This window comes from Melospiza georgiana, chromosome 1 (assembly GCF_028018845.1).
Source record: "Melospiza georgiana isolate bMelGeo1 chromosome 1, bMelGeo1.pri, whole genome shotgun sequence".
NCBI lineage: Eukaryota > Metazoa > Chordata > Aves > Passeriformes > Passerellidae > Melospiza > Melospiza georgiana.
Genome location: NC_080430.1, coordinates 15,100,274 through 15,117,105, shown reverse-complemented (window position 1 = coordinate 15,117,105; position 16,832 = coordinate 15,100,274). Strand labels below are relative to the sequence as shown.

The 16,832-nt window shown below is 37.8% G+C and overlaps 1 protein-coding gene across 5 annotated transcripts in view; it reads right to left on the bottom strand.

Moving 5' to 3' along the window:
* The window catches only part of EPC1 (enhancer of polycomb homolog 1), a 65,562-nt gene that overhangs the window by 3,633 nt on the left and 45,097 nt on the right, over positions 1–16,832 (bottom strand). For 2 of the 5 annotated variants that reach the window (XM_058022069.1, XM_058022051.1), the window contains 8 exons: positions 16,097–16,253; positions 14,603–14,776; positions 14,402–14,491; positions 14,168–14,316; positions 12,693–13,045; positions 835–953; positions 667–753; positions 1–21 (listed from right to left, as the gene is read on the bottom strand). The exon at positions 1–21 is cut by the window's left edge and continues 121 nt beyond it. In XM_058022069.1, the coding sequence (XP_057878052.1) occupies positions 1–21; positions 667–753; positions 835–953; positions 12,693–13,045; positions 14,168–14,316; positions 14,402–14,491; positions 14,603–14,776; positions 16,097–16,253 (1,150 nt within the window). Of the gene's footprint in view, positions 22–666; positions 786–834; positions 954–7,071; positions 7,156–12,692; positions 13,046–14,167; positions 14,317–14,401; positions 14,492–14,602; positions 14,777–16,096; positions 16,254–16,832 lie in introns of those variants that run through there. The other 3 variants (XM_058022087.1, XM_058022059.1, XM_058022079.1) reach the window with 3 other exon arrangements.

Sequence of the window (16,832 nt, the reverse complement as noted above, 5' to 3'; positions counted from 1 at the left end):
CAGTGTCTTGGAAACAAAACCCTAAAAACAAAAATGGTGGCAAATATATGTGATTGACAATTCTAAACTGTCAGTACTCTCCCCATTTTAAAGCTACACAAAACCTAGTAAAACAAACATCAATACACCAATAAACCAGAACTGTGGACCAGTCATTCTCTCAGATCAAATCATCAGCATTTGGCAAAGCTGGTTAAAGTCTCAACTGTGATTTTATTGTATTACCATGCACTTGCAGCTCTGTTAAAACAACCACGACGATATTCCCACAACTATCCAAAACACTAAGAAAGCTGATTTCCGAAGTTCTATGTAACACTGCTTCACAGATCAACCTGTTTTCATGAAACTCCAAACTGAATTCAGCAACTTGGAGGTTCAGATTGCAAACAACTTCTGAACCTTTTCATGTGTACATCACCACTGTAATCTCCCTACATATTTATGAATATTAGACACTTTCACAGCTGTATGGAGGACATATGTATGAGTTAGCTTTAATTAACTACAATTCTGCTCTGAAAATCCCCCAATGACAAGAGGATGACGACATGGCTGGAGATTTCTGCAATTCATATTTCTAAGGCTTTGAAAATTTCATTAATTGACTGATCCATCTTTTTTTTTTTGTTAAGAGGGAGCAGAGGCAACGCCTGCCACACTCACCTGCAGTGTCCCTTCTAAACACTTTACAGAATGGCTATGATGTAGATTCAGGCGAAAGCCACTTTCCTGTTGGTTAGTTTCAAGGTTCTATGGCAACAGTTGACAATTAGAGATGAACCCTGGTGGGAAACAATGAGGGATAAATCATAGCACAGACAAATCCCTCACCTGTGATGTGTTGGCAGAGGAATTACTATTTGCTTGCTGTTGATGAATTTGTGCAAGCTGCTGTTTCTGCATTAGTGCCAGTTGCTGTTGATGTTGCTGGTATTGTTCGGCTGTAAATGCTGAACAAAATATAAAACGAGAAAATACTGTATCAAAATATGTAGGAGTTGTGTATATAAACACATCTACTTTATAAACCTAAACCCCCACCCCCACAAACTACCGCAAGTTCCTAAGAGCCTTAAAGCACCTTTATGTCAAAAAGGCTGGCAACTTCCTAGAAATTTCTGTCCAAACAGCTTCTCTTTTTGTTTAGTATATAGGCTTTAACTGAGTTTAGCTCATGATACTAAAAAGGAAGAGGGAGAAAGGAAACAAAATGCAAACAGCTCCACCAAAAACTCTTTAAAAAGAGATTAAAAAGAATGATTAGGTAGAAATGGCCCCACTGTTTTCACCTTGTGAAACTACAGTATCAGCATTATTAGTGACATAGGTTTATATGCCAAACTTGGCAACTATGCCCCTCACTGACAGCATTCTGAAGGCAGCAAGGGCCGACAACTAAGATTTATGTTTCAATTGAAAACATCAAGTTGGGCATGCCAACAACTGGGCAGGCTACTGCTGTACAGTACCTTTTTTGTTTGTAGCTGCACATGTACAAGTAACTCCAGCAATACCAAATTTCACAGAACTATATCCTTTTCTCTAAAATCTTTGAGAGGTGACTCAGTGCATCACAAGTCAGGCAGAATTTTATCCATTTAACCCACAGGTATAAAACTGACAAAGCATAATTCATACAGATTGACAAGGGATGTCCAATGGTGCAGCAGAATCATTGCTTGCACTGAAGTTATTTTGTGTTTTAGTTTACTTTTCCAAAACAAAATGAAGTCTCAGTTTTCAATTTACAAACTGAATCAAGGTTAGAGTTTGAATGCCCCTGCAAAATACACTTTTCAGATTTTCCTTCAATTTTATATTCAGATTGTTCCCAAACATGTGCTGTAAATAGTACTCATACTTCAAGAATGCACTGGAAGTCACGTTTTTGGAGAAGTTCACTACTGCTTGGCAACAAATCACTATCACACTTAAGTCCTGTTCACAAATTGAAATTTTTAAGAATCTTTTGTTAACCTACTCCTTCAGGCTTGCTTGCCTGAAGAAAACACATTTACATCAAAGCCATAATAATGTCCTGCTTCTGGATACAACAGGATTCTGAAGAACAATTTTACCTCATGTATAAACTTGAATAACAAGTCATATAAATGGCTGCAATATTTGGAAACATCAGAGCACACACTGCTGAGCATGCATTTTCCTGGTGTATTTGTCTTTTTCTGGTGTTCAAATTACTTCTAGCAAGTACTAGAAATTGCACTGAAATTATGACCAGCAGTTTCCTATTTGAACACTTGAAGCTATAAAATTTTACTCAGCTGTTACATTCACATTACCTTTTTCATAAGTAGCATCTTTGAGCAAGTAAGGATGTAGCACTTATTTATATTGCCACAAGCAACAAATAACTTACAATTACTTCTACAGTTAAGTAACACTGCAATATTTTAAAATTATTCCTAGGAGATTATCTTAAAAGTAGCAACCTCACTCATAAATGTCCTTAAAAAAAACCAAACAACCCAAATCAAACAAATAAAATTTACAAGTCCTTTAGATTCTTTCTTAAGTTGCCATCCAACACAAGCTAGAGCAAGAAAGCTTTAGCACACAAAGATTAATAGGTAGAAAGCTGAGCAGCAGAAAGAGAGGGAGGAAAATGGATATACTGTTCTGGTACTGAGAGATATATATTGTTTTTTCAAACCCTAAAATTTAGAATCAGCATACATTTAGCCAACATAGTGCCAGTGACACTGCAGGTTCCATTTATTTACTAATGGTAGGATTTCTCAGGGTGTCCTGTGCAGGGACAGGAGTTGGACTCGATTCTACTGATGGGTCCCTTCCAACCCAGTAGATTCTATGAACCAAAGTATTTTATTCTGTGGTATAGCACTGTAAATATATTGCTTAGGAATAGATTGCTTAAGTGATGTAAACAAAGACAACCCACAGAATGACAAAAAAGAAAAGGGCAAAAAAGGATATGCTGCACCACCATCTTTAACTATGATTAAAACTTCCACCATCATAATCACCTTACTTGTGCCTATTTAAGTGAAATTAGTAGCTCATTTCAGTTTTCAGTCCTAGGTATATTTAAGATTCTAGCTATACAACAGAGCTGAGATAAAAACAGTCATCTGTGTTGGTTTAACCACCTCCAAAGCACTGCTTTCTTTTGCAACAGCAGCAAATGAAACTTATGGAGATAAGCTGTGTTTGTTTAGGAAAGACTATGCTAAATAATAGCTGGAAGCACTCTTATTTTTTCCAGAAGTGACATTTTGAAAAGCTCTTATTTTTGAAATTGTACACCAGTTATTTTCTTTTTAACAGCCTGGGACTCTTAGAGCTGTATGCATCTCACCACTCTGGGAAGTTGTACAGCTGTCAAAGGAAACAAGTGACAGAAGAACTCTACTACCACCATCATCCTCATCTATATTCCAACTGCTCCTCCTCCATTTAAAAACAGTACCTAGAAAATACACTCAAGAACGACTAATTTCAGGTTTTTCAATTTAGGTTAAACAGTCAGCAATGTTTTTGCTGCTTCCCTTATGAAAAACAAAACTCTAACAGACATTTCAAAGTATTATTTACAACAATATCAGGGGTTTATTATGAAATTCAGAATCAGTTGCATTGGGTTTAAAAAGGCAATACTACTCAGAAAGGGCTGCTGCAATCTACAGCCTCCTAAAATAATCTGATTGATATTCCCTTTCCATTCCATAGACAGAGATGTTAATGTACCAGAACAGGTTATAGATTGCTATTGCATAAGCCAGGTCTTCCCTCTCCATGCTAAAGAAACACTACACTGAAGGTTTTCTTGAGAATATTGCTACTACTCTGAACTATCCAAATCACAATTTCTTCTGAAGACCTGCAAACTAGGATGGCATAACTTTATTCCTCTTCTGTTAAAGGCCATCATGTATTTTGTTTACACTACCACCAGGTTTCTTCCCCTCCTGCTCTCAGAGTACAGCCCATACTACATTTCAGTTGAACAAATAAACACACTGATTATGAGATATAAGTTGCTTCTGAAAATGTAAAAACCCATTTGTATGTACTTTACATGAAAGTACTTTCACCTATTTAACCTTACATACTCATTTCCTGTGGCACCCCAGTGTGACTGGAATTGGGGAAATCACAGGTGCTCAGCACAGCAAAGTCACAGGTGTACTGACTGTACCTCTACATCTGCAGGTACAAGCCTGAGCTTCTCAAAGAACAAGCCTAAGTTCAGCTGTCTTTTTTTTAAAGAATCAATTCAAACAGAACATGTTGCTGCACAAAACCATGCTATTAATGTGTTATGTGGCTTGCAGAGAATACTTTCTGCTTGCCTGCAATGTAGCATTGATGCAATTGGATGAGTGCCAAACTCAGCATCTTGCTAATATCAGTTCATCTAAAAAAAACCCCAAAAAACCAGCGAGTATCCCTAAAAAGCTTCTTCCAAAAGCTTTATTCTCTCTTTCTCTCTTCTTATTTTTGTTATAAAAAAGAGAAGGGTTTTCAGCTGTGTCCTTTCATGTGTGTCAAAAGAATAATGGCACATGTAGAAGAAGAAGGAAAAATGAATGTCAATGTCTTTTTGTCATACAGTGCTCTTTATCTGCCTGGAAAAAAATGAGCAGGCAAGCAGCAAGCCCAGACCTTTTCTGAACACTTAAATCAGTAACCACATTTCTGGTAACTCAGGAGAGTACTGATACACTACACAGTGTTACAGATTCCTGACATTACTGGAGACCTTCAAGGCTTTAAATAACATTAGTAAAGCAACAGAAAGCCACATAACAGCTTGAAGTTTACAAAGGGGATAAAACAAAACAAAGTTTATAGATGACATATGAGATCTTAAGACAGGCTCTTGCTTCAGCAGCCCCAAACAAGGATGCAGTGCTTACAGGCACTTCTCAAACAGCATGCTCCAGCCTCAGTGGTCATGGTTCCATCACACAGTAATGAATATTTAATAGTGCAGGATTTACCTAATTAAACAGTGATGAAACACCCAGTTTCATCCACTACACAGAATCACTACACAGCGAGGGGTAAAGGGGGAAATCTCAACCATCACCACTAATACACAACAAATAAGAATTTAACCATTTCCTAATCTCTCAACTGTCTTTCACAGCCAACAGCTGTATCTTGCCACAAAACTTATACATACTTTCCAAGACATCTTCAGTAATTTATGCAAGTCACTTGACTCTTAAGCTAACCTAGTCCAACTCTTTTTCTAACCTTAAACATGAGGAATCTTTAAGCACAACTCTGCCTGAAGTTATTCACATCTCAAGATGGTTACCAGAAGATGAGCAACTCTTTACCAAGAGACTCAGCTATACAAATGCTTGTTTGTTTGCAGCACACTATATCAAGTGGTAACATCTCAGTTGAGACAACCTTCAGATCTGAAGTCAGTACATGATGTTATGCTGTTATCCTCTTCATGTAACAGCTTGGGACAACACACACACAAATATTCTGCAACTGCATTGGTGCTGTACTTTGGCAGCAAGGAAATGTTTTTGGGCTTACAGACCAGAAAAGGAATGGAAAGTAGAAGAAAAAACTTCAGGAGTTTTCAGCTTTGAGCATAAGGAATGAAACCCTGTACAATACTGATACTGACTGACAGGATAAATGACTCAGTATCTCCTCAGTGACAGCTACAAATCCTGTTTTATTACAAAGTGAGCTATTTCACACTGCACTATGAATGTGTTTTTCTATAATCACTTCTGTGAGTATCTGTATTCCTTGGGAGAATGACATATCTATTTTTTGCTTGAACTAAGCCACTGAATATCATTTTCAAATAGCAGGATTCTGTTTACATATCAACCAAATTCTATGGGATGGTGATACTCAGCAGCTACTGCTTTTCAGAGCACAGAGTAACAATGGTACTGTCAATGGACCTTCCAAAGATCCACAGTTTGCAGCAGTTCTACACTGCAATATAAATACTCTAACAGTGCTCACTGATTGTACCACAGCATTTAACAAGTACTAGCCTTACAATGCTGTAGCTTACATACAGCTTCTCTGAAAGCTCAACTTCTTCCCAGAAGTGGCCAAAAACAGTGACAAGTGAGTGTCTGTGGGGGGCTGGCTGTGCCATCTGTATGAACAGATGGGCCTTTGTACAATCTACAGCCACAGCTTCTGCTCCCGACTGCTGCTGCAAGTTTCACTGGGAGGTCACTCACTTGTGAGTTACTTTGCTTCCCTCAAGAAGGAAAATACAGACTCTTTAAGTTGACAACAATAACCAGTTTCCTAAAAAACCCAGGGAGCATAACCCAGAAAGCAGAAAATCCATGTGTAACCTCCTGGTCCCTCTACTGGCATTCTTTTCCATTTCTGGAATGGAAGATGCTCACTAGATTTGCCAGGCAAACTGAGCAAGCTTTGTGGACTAAACACAATGACCTAGCTAGGTAAGCTTTTTTCTTTTCTAATAAAGTTTTAAAAAATTTTAAAACTGAGAGACTCAAACAGCATAATTAAAACTTTTGACAAGTGTTTCAGTCCTGCTAAACATCTTAAGAATTAGATACTTAAATTACAGTAGTTTAAAAGCTGTTTCATAACAAGTTAAGTATCTGTTCTCAAGAGCAGAAATTACATTTCAGTGGGAAAACTGAAACATTAAGACTACATCAGGTTCAAAGAACTCTATTCCATTTATAGAATACTAGATTCTATGATCCTTCCAGTGGAGGTGAAAACCATTAAAAAGGCAGTTTTGATCTGAAGAAAGTTCACTTAACTAAAGCTTCCAAACTTTTTCAGAAATTCAATAAACTAGAGAACTGCTAAAGTGTGTGGAAAGATGATCTATCATGTTACAATGCCTTCTTAAGGGAAATACATACAGCAGGGATGTGAAGCTCTCATAAGACACCAGTTAGTGGTTACTAATGCCAAAGTGCATGCAAAGCAAACTCAATCACAAAGCTAAGTAATCCAGAACATCACATTTTTAAATCTCTGTCTTATGAGAGATGTTATCTGGCTTACACTGCCTGGTTAAAGATTTTCTACTGCATAACAAATTCTCACCAGTGAATTCAGAAGATTGGAGAGACTTAGAGCCATCAGTGTGATTTAGTATTTGATGCACCAGGCTCAGAGATGTTTCACTTTCTGAAAAGAAGTTCAAGATTGGTTTTACTTAAACATGGCATTATTGCACACTATGAGAACACGAATCATTATGCCCTTGATTATTACTGCAACAGCTTTTTATTTCAGCCCAACAGAACTGAAGTGTGAAACTCCTAACATCAGAACTGGAGAAATTATAAACTAGATATAATGTCTATGTATGCACTCCTTACTTGGTAGCAGCAGACAGACAGAAAATAATTAATAAGGATTTTTTTACTAGCATTGAATGAAAGCTAGAAACCTTTCTATGCACTTTTATTGGTCTGCTCATTGTCCTTAAAATGAGTTTCCACCAAAATGTCACATTCTAGTTAGGGTACACACAGTTTACTGCAGTTACAAATGTGACCATCCTTGCATGGGATGCAAAGTGTAACAGCTCCACAAGCCCAGAGATCTTCAACTTTGGAGCAAAGTTTTACTCCAACTGAATTGAATGAGAAGATCTAGTAAGACTACCAAGTCTTGAAGTATCTGGAAGTGGTTCAGGTGTTTTGAAAAGTATCAACTCTTCCTCATCCACAGTCACATTTCCCAGACTAAAGCAGCTTTTTAATATTTCCTACTTCAAACTAAGTTTAGGATGGGCTATAAACACCTGTTCTCTTGAAGCCATTGCTTTTCAACTAGGATCTCAACAGCTCAGTCACAGATGGGCCAAGACTACAAAATTCCAAAGATAACTGGAAGTGGCCATTACAAATTTCAGTATTTTTCATCACCAAGTTTATCCTGTTATGTGAAAGAAGCATTTCAAAAAAGGGAAAGTAGTGACACAGAGCACTACTGAGAATACGAGAGATGCAAGGGTTAAATAAAAACATCTAAACACAGCCAGTGATGGCATGAAAGCCATGGACAAGTCCTTCCTACAAGGAATTGCCACAAGGATTGAGAAGCTTCCTCCTGTTTCTTTCTGGGAAAAGCCTATCTAAAACCTGGCATCAGGTATAACACCTTAATGACAACATGAAAAACAGTATAGAATCAGTGGTTTGGGTAGGAAGGGACCTTAAAGAACATCCAGTTCCAAACCCTCTGCCATGGGGAAGGACACTTGCCCCTACAGCAGGTTCCAAGTCCCATCCAACCCGGCCTTGAACACTTCCAGGGACGATGGGGCTTCCACAACTTCTCTGGGCAACCTGTCCCAGTACCTCACCATCCTCACAGTAAAGCATTTCTTTCTAAGAATTTCTTCTAATCTAAACCTACTCTCTTTCAGTTTTAATCAATTCCCCTTTGCCCTGTCACTACATGCTCTTGTAAGAAGTCCCTCTCCATCATTCTTGCAGGCTCCTTTCAGGTACTGGAAGGTCCCAGCTAGGTCATCCCAAAGCTTTGTGTTCTCTTCTCCAGGCTGAACAAGTACTGATCCATCAGCCAACATGACATGTTTGGGAAATGGAAGCACAGCTCACTACCCTGCTAGATCCCCAAGCATGCAAAACTGCTTTTAAAAGGCAGATTAAGAGGTCCAAAAAAAGCATGCAAGTTTACTGGGGAAAATGTTATTTCTATGGAACTTCCTCAGTAGAAGTTACTAAACAGCAATGCACAATTTGCATCACATCACCTAAATGTCTCTTTTACAAGAAAATGCAATGCATTTGACTGTATTCTGGGTATCCACAGCTTTTCATATATAGTATGTATATTTCATATTATATTTCATATATACAATCCCAAACACAAAACCTAACAGTTTTCAGTAAGGCCTCTTCTCAAAGAGTGATTTCTCAACTCAGTTGAGCAGCTCCAGTCAACTGCCAGCCTCTTAGCCCTGCCAGCTTTCAGACCCTGTTTTCAAAGTGAACCAGCTTCTGGGTGAAGAAGGCAGAAAGGAACAGAATGCAAGACTGCTGCCTGCTCCCAGTGCTCCAGTATTTCACTAGTGGCAGGTGTCTCTGCTCTGCCTCCTAAACACAAGGCTGAAATGGAATGATACAAGTGTGCAGCTTTCAGTGTCTCTAACTTTTGTTTATGAGATCCAAGCATGCAAAAATGTGAATGCAGCATATTTAATACAAAGTCTCCAGCAGAGAGCAGTTTCTTAAGTGATGGAGGTCAAAGACTTGGTTCTGCCAGGCAAATAGCAATCAATCACCAGGGAACACAAACACTTCAGCTCAATAGTCATACCTACTGTACACTCCATCTCTGAGGATTATGACTGAGAAACCTGACACTGTCAGCAATACAGGCTCCTTTACTGAAGTAATTCTGCTGCTAAACAAGTTAATTATCCACAAAAATAATGCTTTAATGTTCTTGCTTCCTTTTTAGTGGTGTTCTGAATAACATCTGCTAAGACCTTTTAATCAGCTCTTCTCACAAGAGGGCAAAGGATACTTGTTCATAAGTAAGATCAGAAGGAACCACCCTCTACACAAGTGATGCTACTTGGCCACTTGTTCCTACTGCCCAAGTCTAGCCTTCAGCACACCACAAGTGTTCAGGCAACCTGTAAGGGATTTTAAGACACTCCTTCTCAGTTTACACACAAAATCTCAATGCAGCAACTTCCACAAATCTTTAATACTGAGTACTCTGAAAGCGAGAATCAGAATAAATTACATTTCTTCAGGATCAAAGGCACTTCAAAATGTTTATAAAATGCCCAGCTCTGGGGAAACCTCTCTCTGATCTTCAGGATGAAAATGAAGGCTCCCTGTAGCCAGAGAATGCTATGCTACAGCACAACTTCTGTAACATATCCTCTCATTAAGAGAAAACCTGAGATACCACCTCTCAACCTCATGGCCCTGCTGGCCACATATAACAGACCCAAGGAAGGTATTTTCCATGTCTGCATCATGCAAGGCAGAAAAAGCTCAAGACTTTCTTAGTAGGGAAACCAAAACCACTCATGTGATGGCACATAATAAACATGGCAACATGACCACCTCTGTTGGTCCCTACAGAATCCCAGGATGAACATCTTAAAACTAATACAGTTTGACCACAACTTACAGTAGCAGTGAAAGGATAATATGACTTAAAAATACAGATGTATTAATAGGTGTTTTCTGACAAAAGACCAATTGCCACCTCAAAAACCTAAAAGGCAAAGAGAAACAAACCTAAAACATCCACACCCACAAACTCCCAGCTTCAAAAACAACTAAGAAAAAGCAACAGGGAAACCCTACAGGGTTGTTAAGCTGCAATAGTAACCACTACAAAAACGTCAGCAGGGCTGTTAGATACCTGAGGTTCTTTACAGGACTGGCTACAGAAAGAGCAATCACAGAACTCAGCAGCTGCAGCCCCCCTGACAGGCAGCTCTGAAGAAGTCAGACTCAGACATGAGAGGCTTGAACACACCTGTGATCTGTACAGACAACGTATCTCACAGCATCCTTTTAGAAAATGAAAAAAAACCCCAAAACACTAAAACCACACTGGTACCAAGATGAAGCAAACTGTGCTCCTTACAAACATTTACATCTGAACAGGTGATCAACAGTAAACCACACACACACAGACTCATATACACTCCAATGCCACAAAAATCACAATTAAGACTGTAAATAATTATATGGATCCAATCTATCTGGTTATGATAGTAACTAGTGACTGTCCAAAGACTCAATTTAAAGGATACCTATGAATTCAGACAGCTGTATTTTTTTTATTGAACATTTAATTTCCTGTATTACCTCCTAGCAAAGTTATGAAACTAAACTCCACATTTGTATTTTGAAAAGCTTGGAATACTTAAATATTTTTCACAGAATTCCAAGCACAAATCAATGTATTATACCAGGTACTTACACTAGCATGTATTTCTTTCCCACATGCTTCAATATGCAATAACACAATTAAAACCTTCTCTGGGACTCATCAATATAAATAATTCCATTTAATTCCTAAATGATGTAGATAAATATCCTTACCATCTATTTCAGGGAAAAACACTCTAAAAGGATGTGTGTGTGTTTATTTCTACTGACACACACACAGACATGAACTTTAAACTCCATCAGCTGATTTTTCAAGTCTACATGACTTCCAAATGTAAAGCACTGTCCATGAATACCTTGCAGTGTATTTACAGTCTGTCCAACACACATTAGTTTTGTTTTCCCTCTCCTCATCTGGCTACCACTTATCACAGTTCAGCCTGACCACCAGGCAGAGAATGCCCTCACTGACTTCTGGATTTGTTTTACTGATTCAGGCCAGTGAAAGAGCAGAATTTAAACACCAAAAGCCACAGTAAGATCACAAACCATAAGAACCATCAGTTTTAGCCCTAGTACATTTCCAGCAAGAAGAATCATGAAAGAAGAAAGGGGCATGGGGGCAAGGACCTACTTCTAGGCTAGCATGGAGGACTAGCATGAAATAAAGCAGCAAACAACGGCTGCTCACTAACTCCACAAATGCAAGGAGAAAGAATTTTCAGGAAAAAGCCTCAAAACATGATACAGGGGGCAAGGCATATAATATAGTGATACAGAAGATTAAAGTTATCTGATAACCAGTGTAACAGTCTTTAAAGCAAATCATCAAAACAACCCACAACTTACTTTGTTTATTAGGTATATGCATCTCTGCTCGCCACACTCCTACATTATCCAGGTTTTCTGATTGATTTCCAAAGCCATAATTTAATATGGCAAGGAAAATATGATTCTAGATACTCCTTACAAAACCATGGTGAACTTCTAAGATTGTTTTATATAAAAAATGATGTCACTTTAACCTTCTATTAAAAGATGACATTTACAGTAAGTAACTCATGAATTTTGATGAGTTGCTAAGTTCCATTCTAACCACGTAAATACCACTCTTCCAGTGAGAAGAAGCAAGAGTGATGCTATCCAACAGTGTTCCAATTAAAAACCACTAACACATCACATTTTTTCAGAGTCAGATCCTCAAATCTGTAATTATGTTCTATAAGATGTAATCTGCCACTTGCTGACAAGATGTAGAGGTGATTAGTCCGAGAGTTTTGCTAAGCATAAGCAGATGTAGCAGTGAGGGTGGGCTAGATACTTCTTGGCTGGGAAATGGCATTTAAGTTCATTTAAGTTCAAGTAAGAATTCATAGCATGCTGGGACTCTAAATGCAAACATTTTACCTAAACATTTCCCATCACTGCCAGAAAAAATTTGGTACATAATATTTATATTAACATTGTACTAGAAAAAATTTGGTGCATAATATTTATATTAACATTTCAATTAATGTATTTTTAATTTCAAAAAATCCAAATATTCCGTGAACTTAAACCCTACACTGTTTCAATACTGTTTCAACTTTTATGTTTCGACAATTGTAATTACATACCATTGTAGCATTTGTATAAATCTCAGATGCAGTACACTACTGTTAGCAAAAAATGCAAATAAATTCAACGTAGCAAAAAGAGTCACACTTGAAGATAGGCTGTAACCATCAAAATAGACCACAATGTAAAATATGGATGACCGAATGATATTCTGGATTTTCTGACGTAAGTTTAAAACTTCTAGAAGCAAGTTTGTTAAAACAGACATACCAATATGTGCTGAACCACTGCTACTTTTACTTTGTATAGAGGTACTGCATGTCTGGGTCCCGGGTTGTGCTGTGCCTGTTCGATTTAAACCCCTGTATAATTTCCTACAGGAGAGTTCATCATTGTCACTGTCATGTAGGGATGGTGTCCGAGGCCTAAAATGCCGCCATCTACATGATTTGATATTGACTAGTATCTGACTGAGGTCTTTTGAGAAAGATTTGTCCGAGGTATTTGTTTCTGAGGTATTGGCAAATTGACTGATTGAAGAGTGTTGCGATGAGGAAAAGCTTTCCCAATCCAGGTGATGAAATGCACTATCGTAGTCCGAATGCGCTCTGTCCAGTAGCACCCTAGAACCAGAACAAAGCACAATTAAACTGTGGCAAGGAAACACCAAGGAAGTCATCAGTTTGTCATGTGTGCTTGTGGATGATTAAAGGATAAAAGCTAGACTGAAGTATCCTAGAACAAGCCAACACACACATACACACTCCCCTGACACAATGCATGACCACCTGTTATTTCACAGGAAGTATTTAGGTATTTATTTAGGTATATTCTCGCTTCTACTGTCTGAAGAAGAGCTGAAGTACAACATCACATTTTTATTAAGGATATTTCAACAACACAAAATTAAAACAAAAGACCTAGAGAATAACACTGCTTAAGTAAAAAGTGATTAATATGTCCCCTAAAGTAACCTCTTTTCCAAAGCCTTACTCTCATATATAGTAACTATACCTACAACCATCCCAAAACAGTAGGGATGTTACACATTAACATCCAAATCCCCTTGGAAACCACCTGGTAAGAGCCATCAGATCTCATTCCAACTTTGCTGACTGGCCAAGCTGGCTTACTAATAATATGTGGAGAGGTGCAAAGCATAAATTTGAAGTGCAAATCAGTATGCTTACTTTTAACAAAAATTTAATACAAATGTACTATTTTCTTAAAGACATCACATACTTACACACTCAACCATTTATAAATTGTTTTCAGTAAAGATTGTTAAAAGCAAAATGCCTGAAATAGGTAATTATTTGGTATTTTTCAAAATGTTTGAAAATTAACAGTTATTATAATTTCTAAGCATCTCTCTCAAAATAATCCATTACTGTCTAAACTCTGCAAAGCATTTTTTGCAAAATACAGTTTTTGTTATCTTGAAATGCTACTATTTGAGCATAGCTATGCAAGCAATTGAAAGACAAACCAATCACAACTGAAGATATACATGCATTTTCATGCCAAAAATGGGATGAAAGCAATAGAAAATCCCAAGAACTATTTATAAAACATTACTAAAATAGCTTCCACTATTGCAAAACAAAAATTGATCGATTAGCAAGCTAATCTCTCTGTGATGGCTCCAATTTTTTAATTTTTGGGTCTTTTTTAGACTTTTTCTTCTTTGCATCTTACTGATTTAATTTTCTTTTTAAAACCAGCAACAACTACACAGCACTTACCTTCCACCACGGCCAACCCGTCTCCGTGCAAACCCAATACACCTCTGGGGGACAGTGAGGGTGGTTAAGCAGTATCTGTAACGCACATCTCCTAATCTTCCCTCCTTGGGGCTACTCCACGGCCAGTTGCCAGGTTGGTCTAAATGAGGCTTAAAAGAATTTTAAACAATTAAACACAAGATGTTTTCACACAGTGACACTCTGTCTTGCAATGCACAAGGAAATTCTACTTACAGCATAGTACTGACAGCCTGCTTTCCTACGGAAGGCGAAAGGACCATCGGGATCATTTTCTTCCTCAGCCTCCGAAGAACCAGACAAAACCTTTGGAGAGAGGATGAGGTGAGAGTGGTGTATGAGGACAGATATTAGAAAATTGCTGAGTTTTACTTCTGCTCTTTCCCAAAGAGCAGCACAGAACACTAGAGGTCCTACCTGGGAAAGAGGTTCATCATCTGAGCTAGGAAAATCATACTGATTCAGATCTTTAGCATTAAAGACTGGCAGTGCAGCAGGACTTGTCTGTTGAGGAGCAGCAGTGGACGAAGGTAAGACTTTTGGCTTCTTCTCATACTTTCTTTTGGGTCTAATAACATCAGGTTTATCTTGCTGCAAGGAAAATGAAAGCAGTGTAAAACTACACACAGAAGAAAATTACATTAAAATAGGAGTTTACTTAAACTCCCGTGTAAGCAAGGTCATTACATTGACATGAACGCAACTCTCTACCATGTTCCCAATAAAACATGCAGTCATTTCAGAGTGTCTGAATTTCATTTCCAGTAACTAAAACACTGAACAGACAACGTGGAATCAAGCACTGTTTGCCCAATCTGTGGTAGGTAACTCACTAGCAGTTAAGGTAACAGTACTACTTTGGAGCAGACCAAAATATGCATCATGATCTCTATGGGGCACCTTTTTTATTTCCTAGTATTTTTAATTGGTACCCATTTATGTAGCGTTAGGGTATTACTAAGTACCAAGCAATGCTCTGAAGGCAAAAAACTTCTCCAAGATTTTCAAGGACTTCTCAAAGATACTTATAATCTTGCAAAAATCTCTAAAAATTAAACACATTTCCCCATACTATGCAAAGTCAAATTTAAGAGTATTTCCCAAGTTTCCAAGCTGTGAGACACTGCACTGATCCAAAATCACTGATAAGCAAGTACACACCAGCAATCACAAGGACAATGCTTTACTACCAGTGGAAGAATTCACTGATTAAAACCACCTTGTCAAATTCAGAACAGCCTCTGAATATTCTTTAGTTACAAGTTGCCTTGGTTTAAAATTCAAATTATACCTCAGCCTTTATCCTGTGTCACCTGACCTATTTAACATGCTCAGCTGTTCGCACTGTAGCTATGGTTTGTATGACACAAAATTAAAGCCTGCAGGGAGAAAAGTACTTGTCAGCCGTCTAAATCAAATAAGATTATTTGATACTTTACTTAAATATTAAACCAAAGATATACAGCAGGGGGAGAATTATCAATGGATCATATTTCAGAAACAAAACAAGCCCTAACCCTCTGTATTAAATTAACTATATAGCTTAGAACAATACATGGTATTCACATCGTGAGTTCTATCTTCATACAATGCCTAATTATAATAAATACAGTTTTGTTCAGTACATCCCAGCTTTATGGACAGTAGTATGTTTCCATCTTCCTGACTAAGAACACAATTGCATGTGTCCTTTTATCTGTAGTTTGTCTGTACTTGCTTTATTTCTATCTTGAGGAATGCTGGTAATCTGTTATCCCTAAAACTCCAACAGAACAAAGCCATTTTATTTCACTTGCAGGCTTTGCTTCCCTATTGTCAGCTCTAAAAAGCTTCCTCCCTCCTCTAATCCAAAAATGGTGTATTTTGTACATTCACAGCACAAACAGTAACTCTGTTATTGACATGACTTACTTTGACTTTATATTCTTTCAGTTCCATAGCTTCTTGGTGTTTATAAGAACTGCTGTTAGTCACAGGAATAATGGGAATAGCATAGGTGGGTTTCAGTGGCTGCCGCTGTGCCATGACTTCAGACATGATCTCTCCACTGTAGTCACCCAAATTATACCTGAAATCAGAATAAATTTTATTTGTTGGAGTACAATATCCATCTGGTAAAAAATTAAGAAAAACAAATTAATACTTGCAACTTGGGGTAAAAGGAATATCTATCAGCAATAAGTGCAATAAGTGCAAAAAGTGCAAATATATATCAGCAGTAAGTGCAAAAAGTATTATTCCAGAGAAGGAGATGAATAACAGCAAACTCACTGCAGTGAATAATGCTGACAGGTAAAAAAAAGGACAACTACTCGTAAAGCATCTCCAAAAGTTAATAGTGTAAAGAAAGGAGAGGGCTACCCACCCCTTTCCTTGGGGACTGGTACCATTTAAAGAATTTATCACTCAAGAAGTTTTAACAGTGAAACAGAATGCCTTATTCATGAATCCTCCTTTTGTGTTACAGAGTACTTTCAACAAGCAGACCCATGAAACATTACATTTCAAGTTCTGTGAGAAATGCTGAGTTGAAATACAGCTCTCTACCTCCAGGGGAGAGATTTAAGTCTTTGCTCTATTCAATAGCTTATTTCTTTTAAAAAGCAACTGGAAAAATCTTCCTGATTTCTCTTCCCTGTTTCTGCTG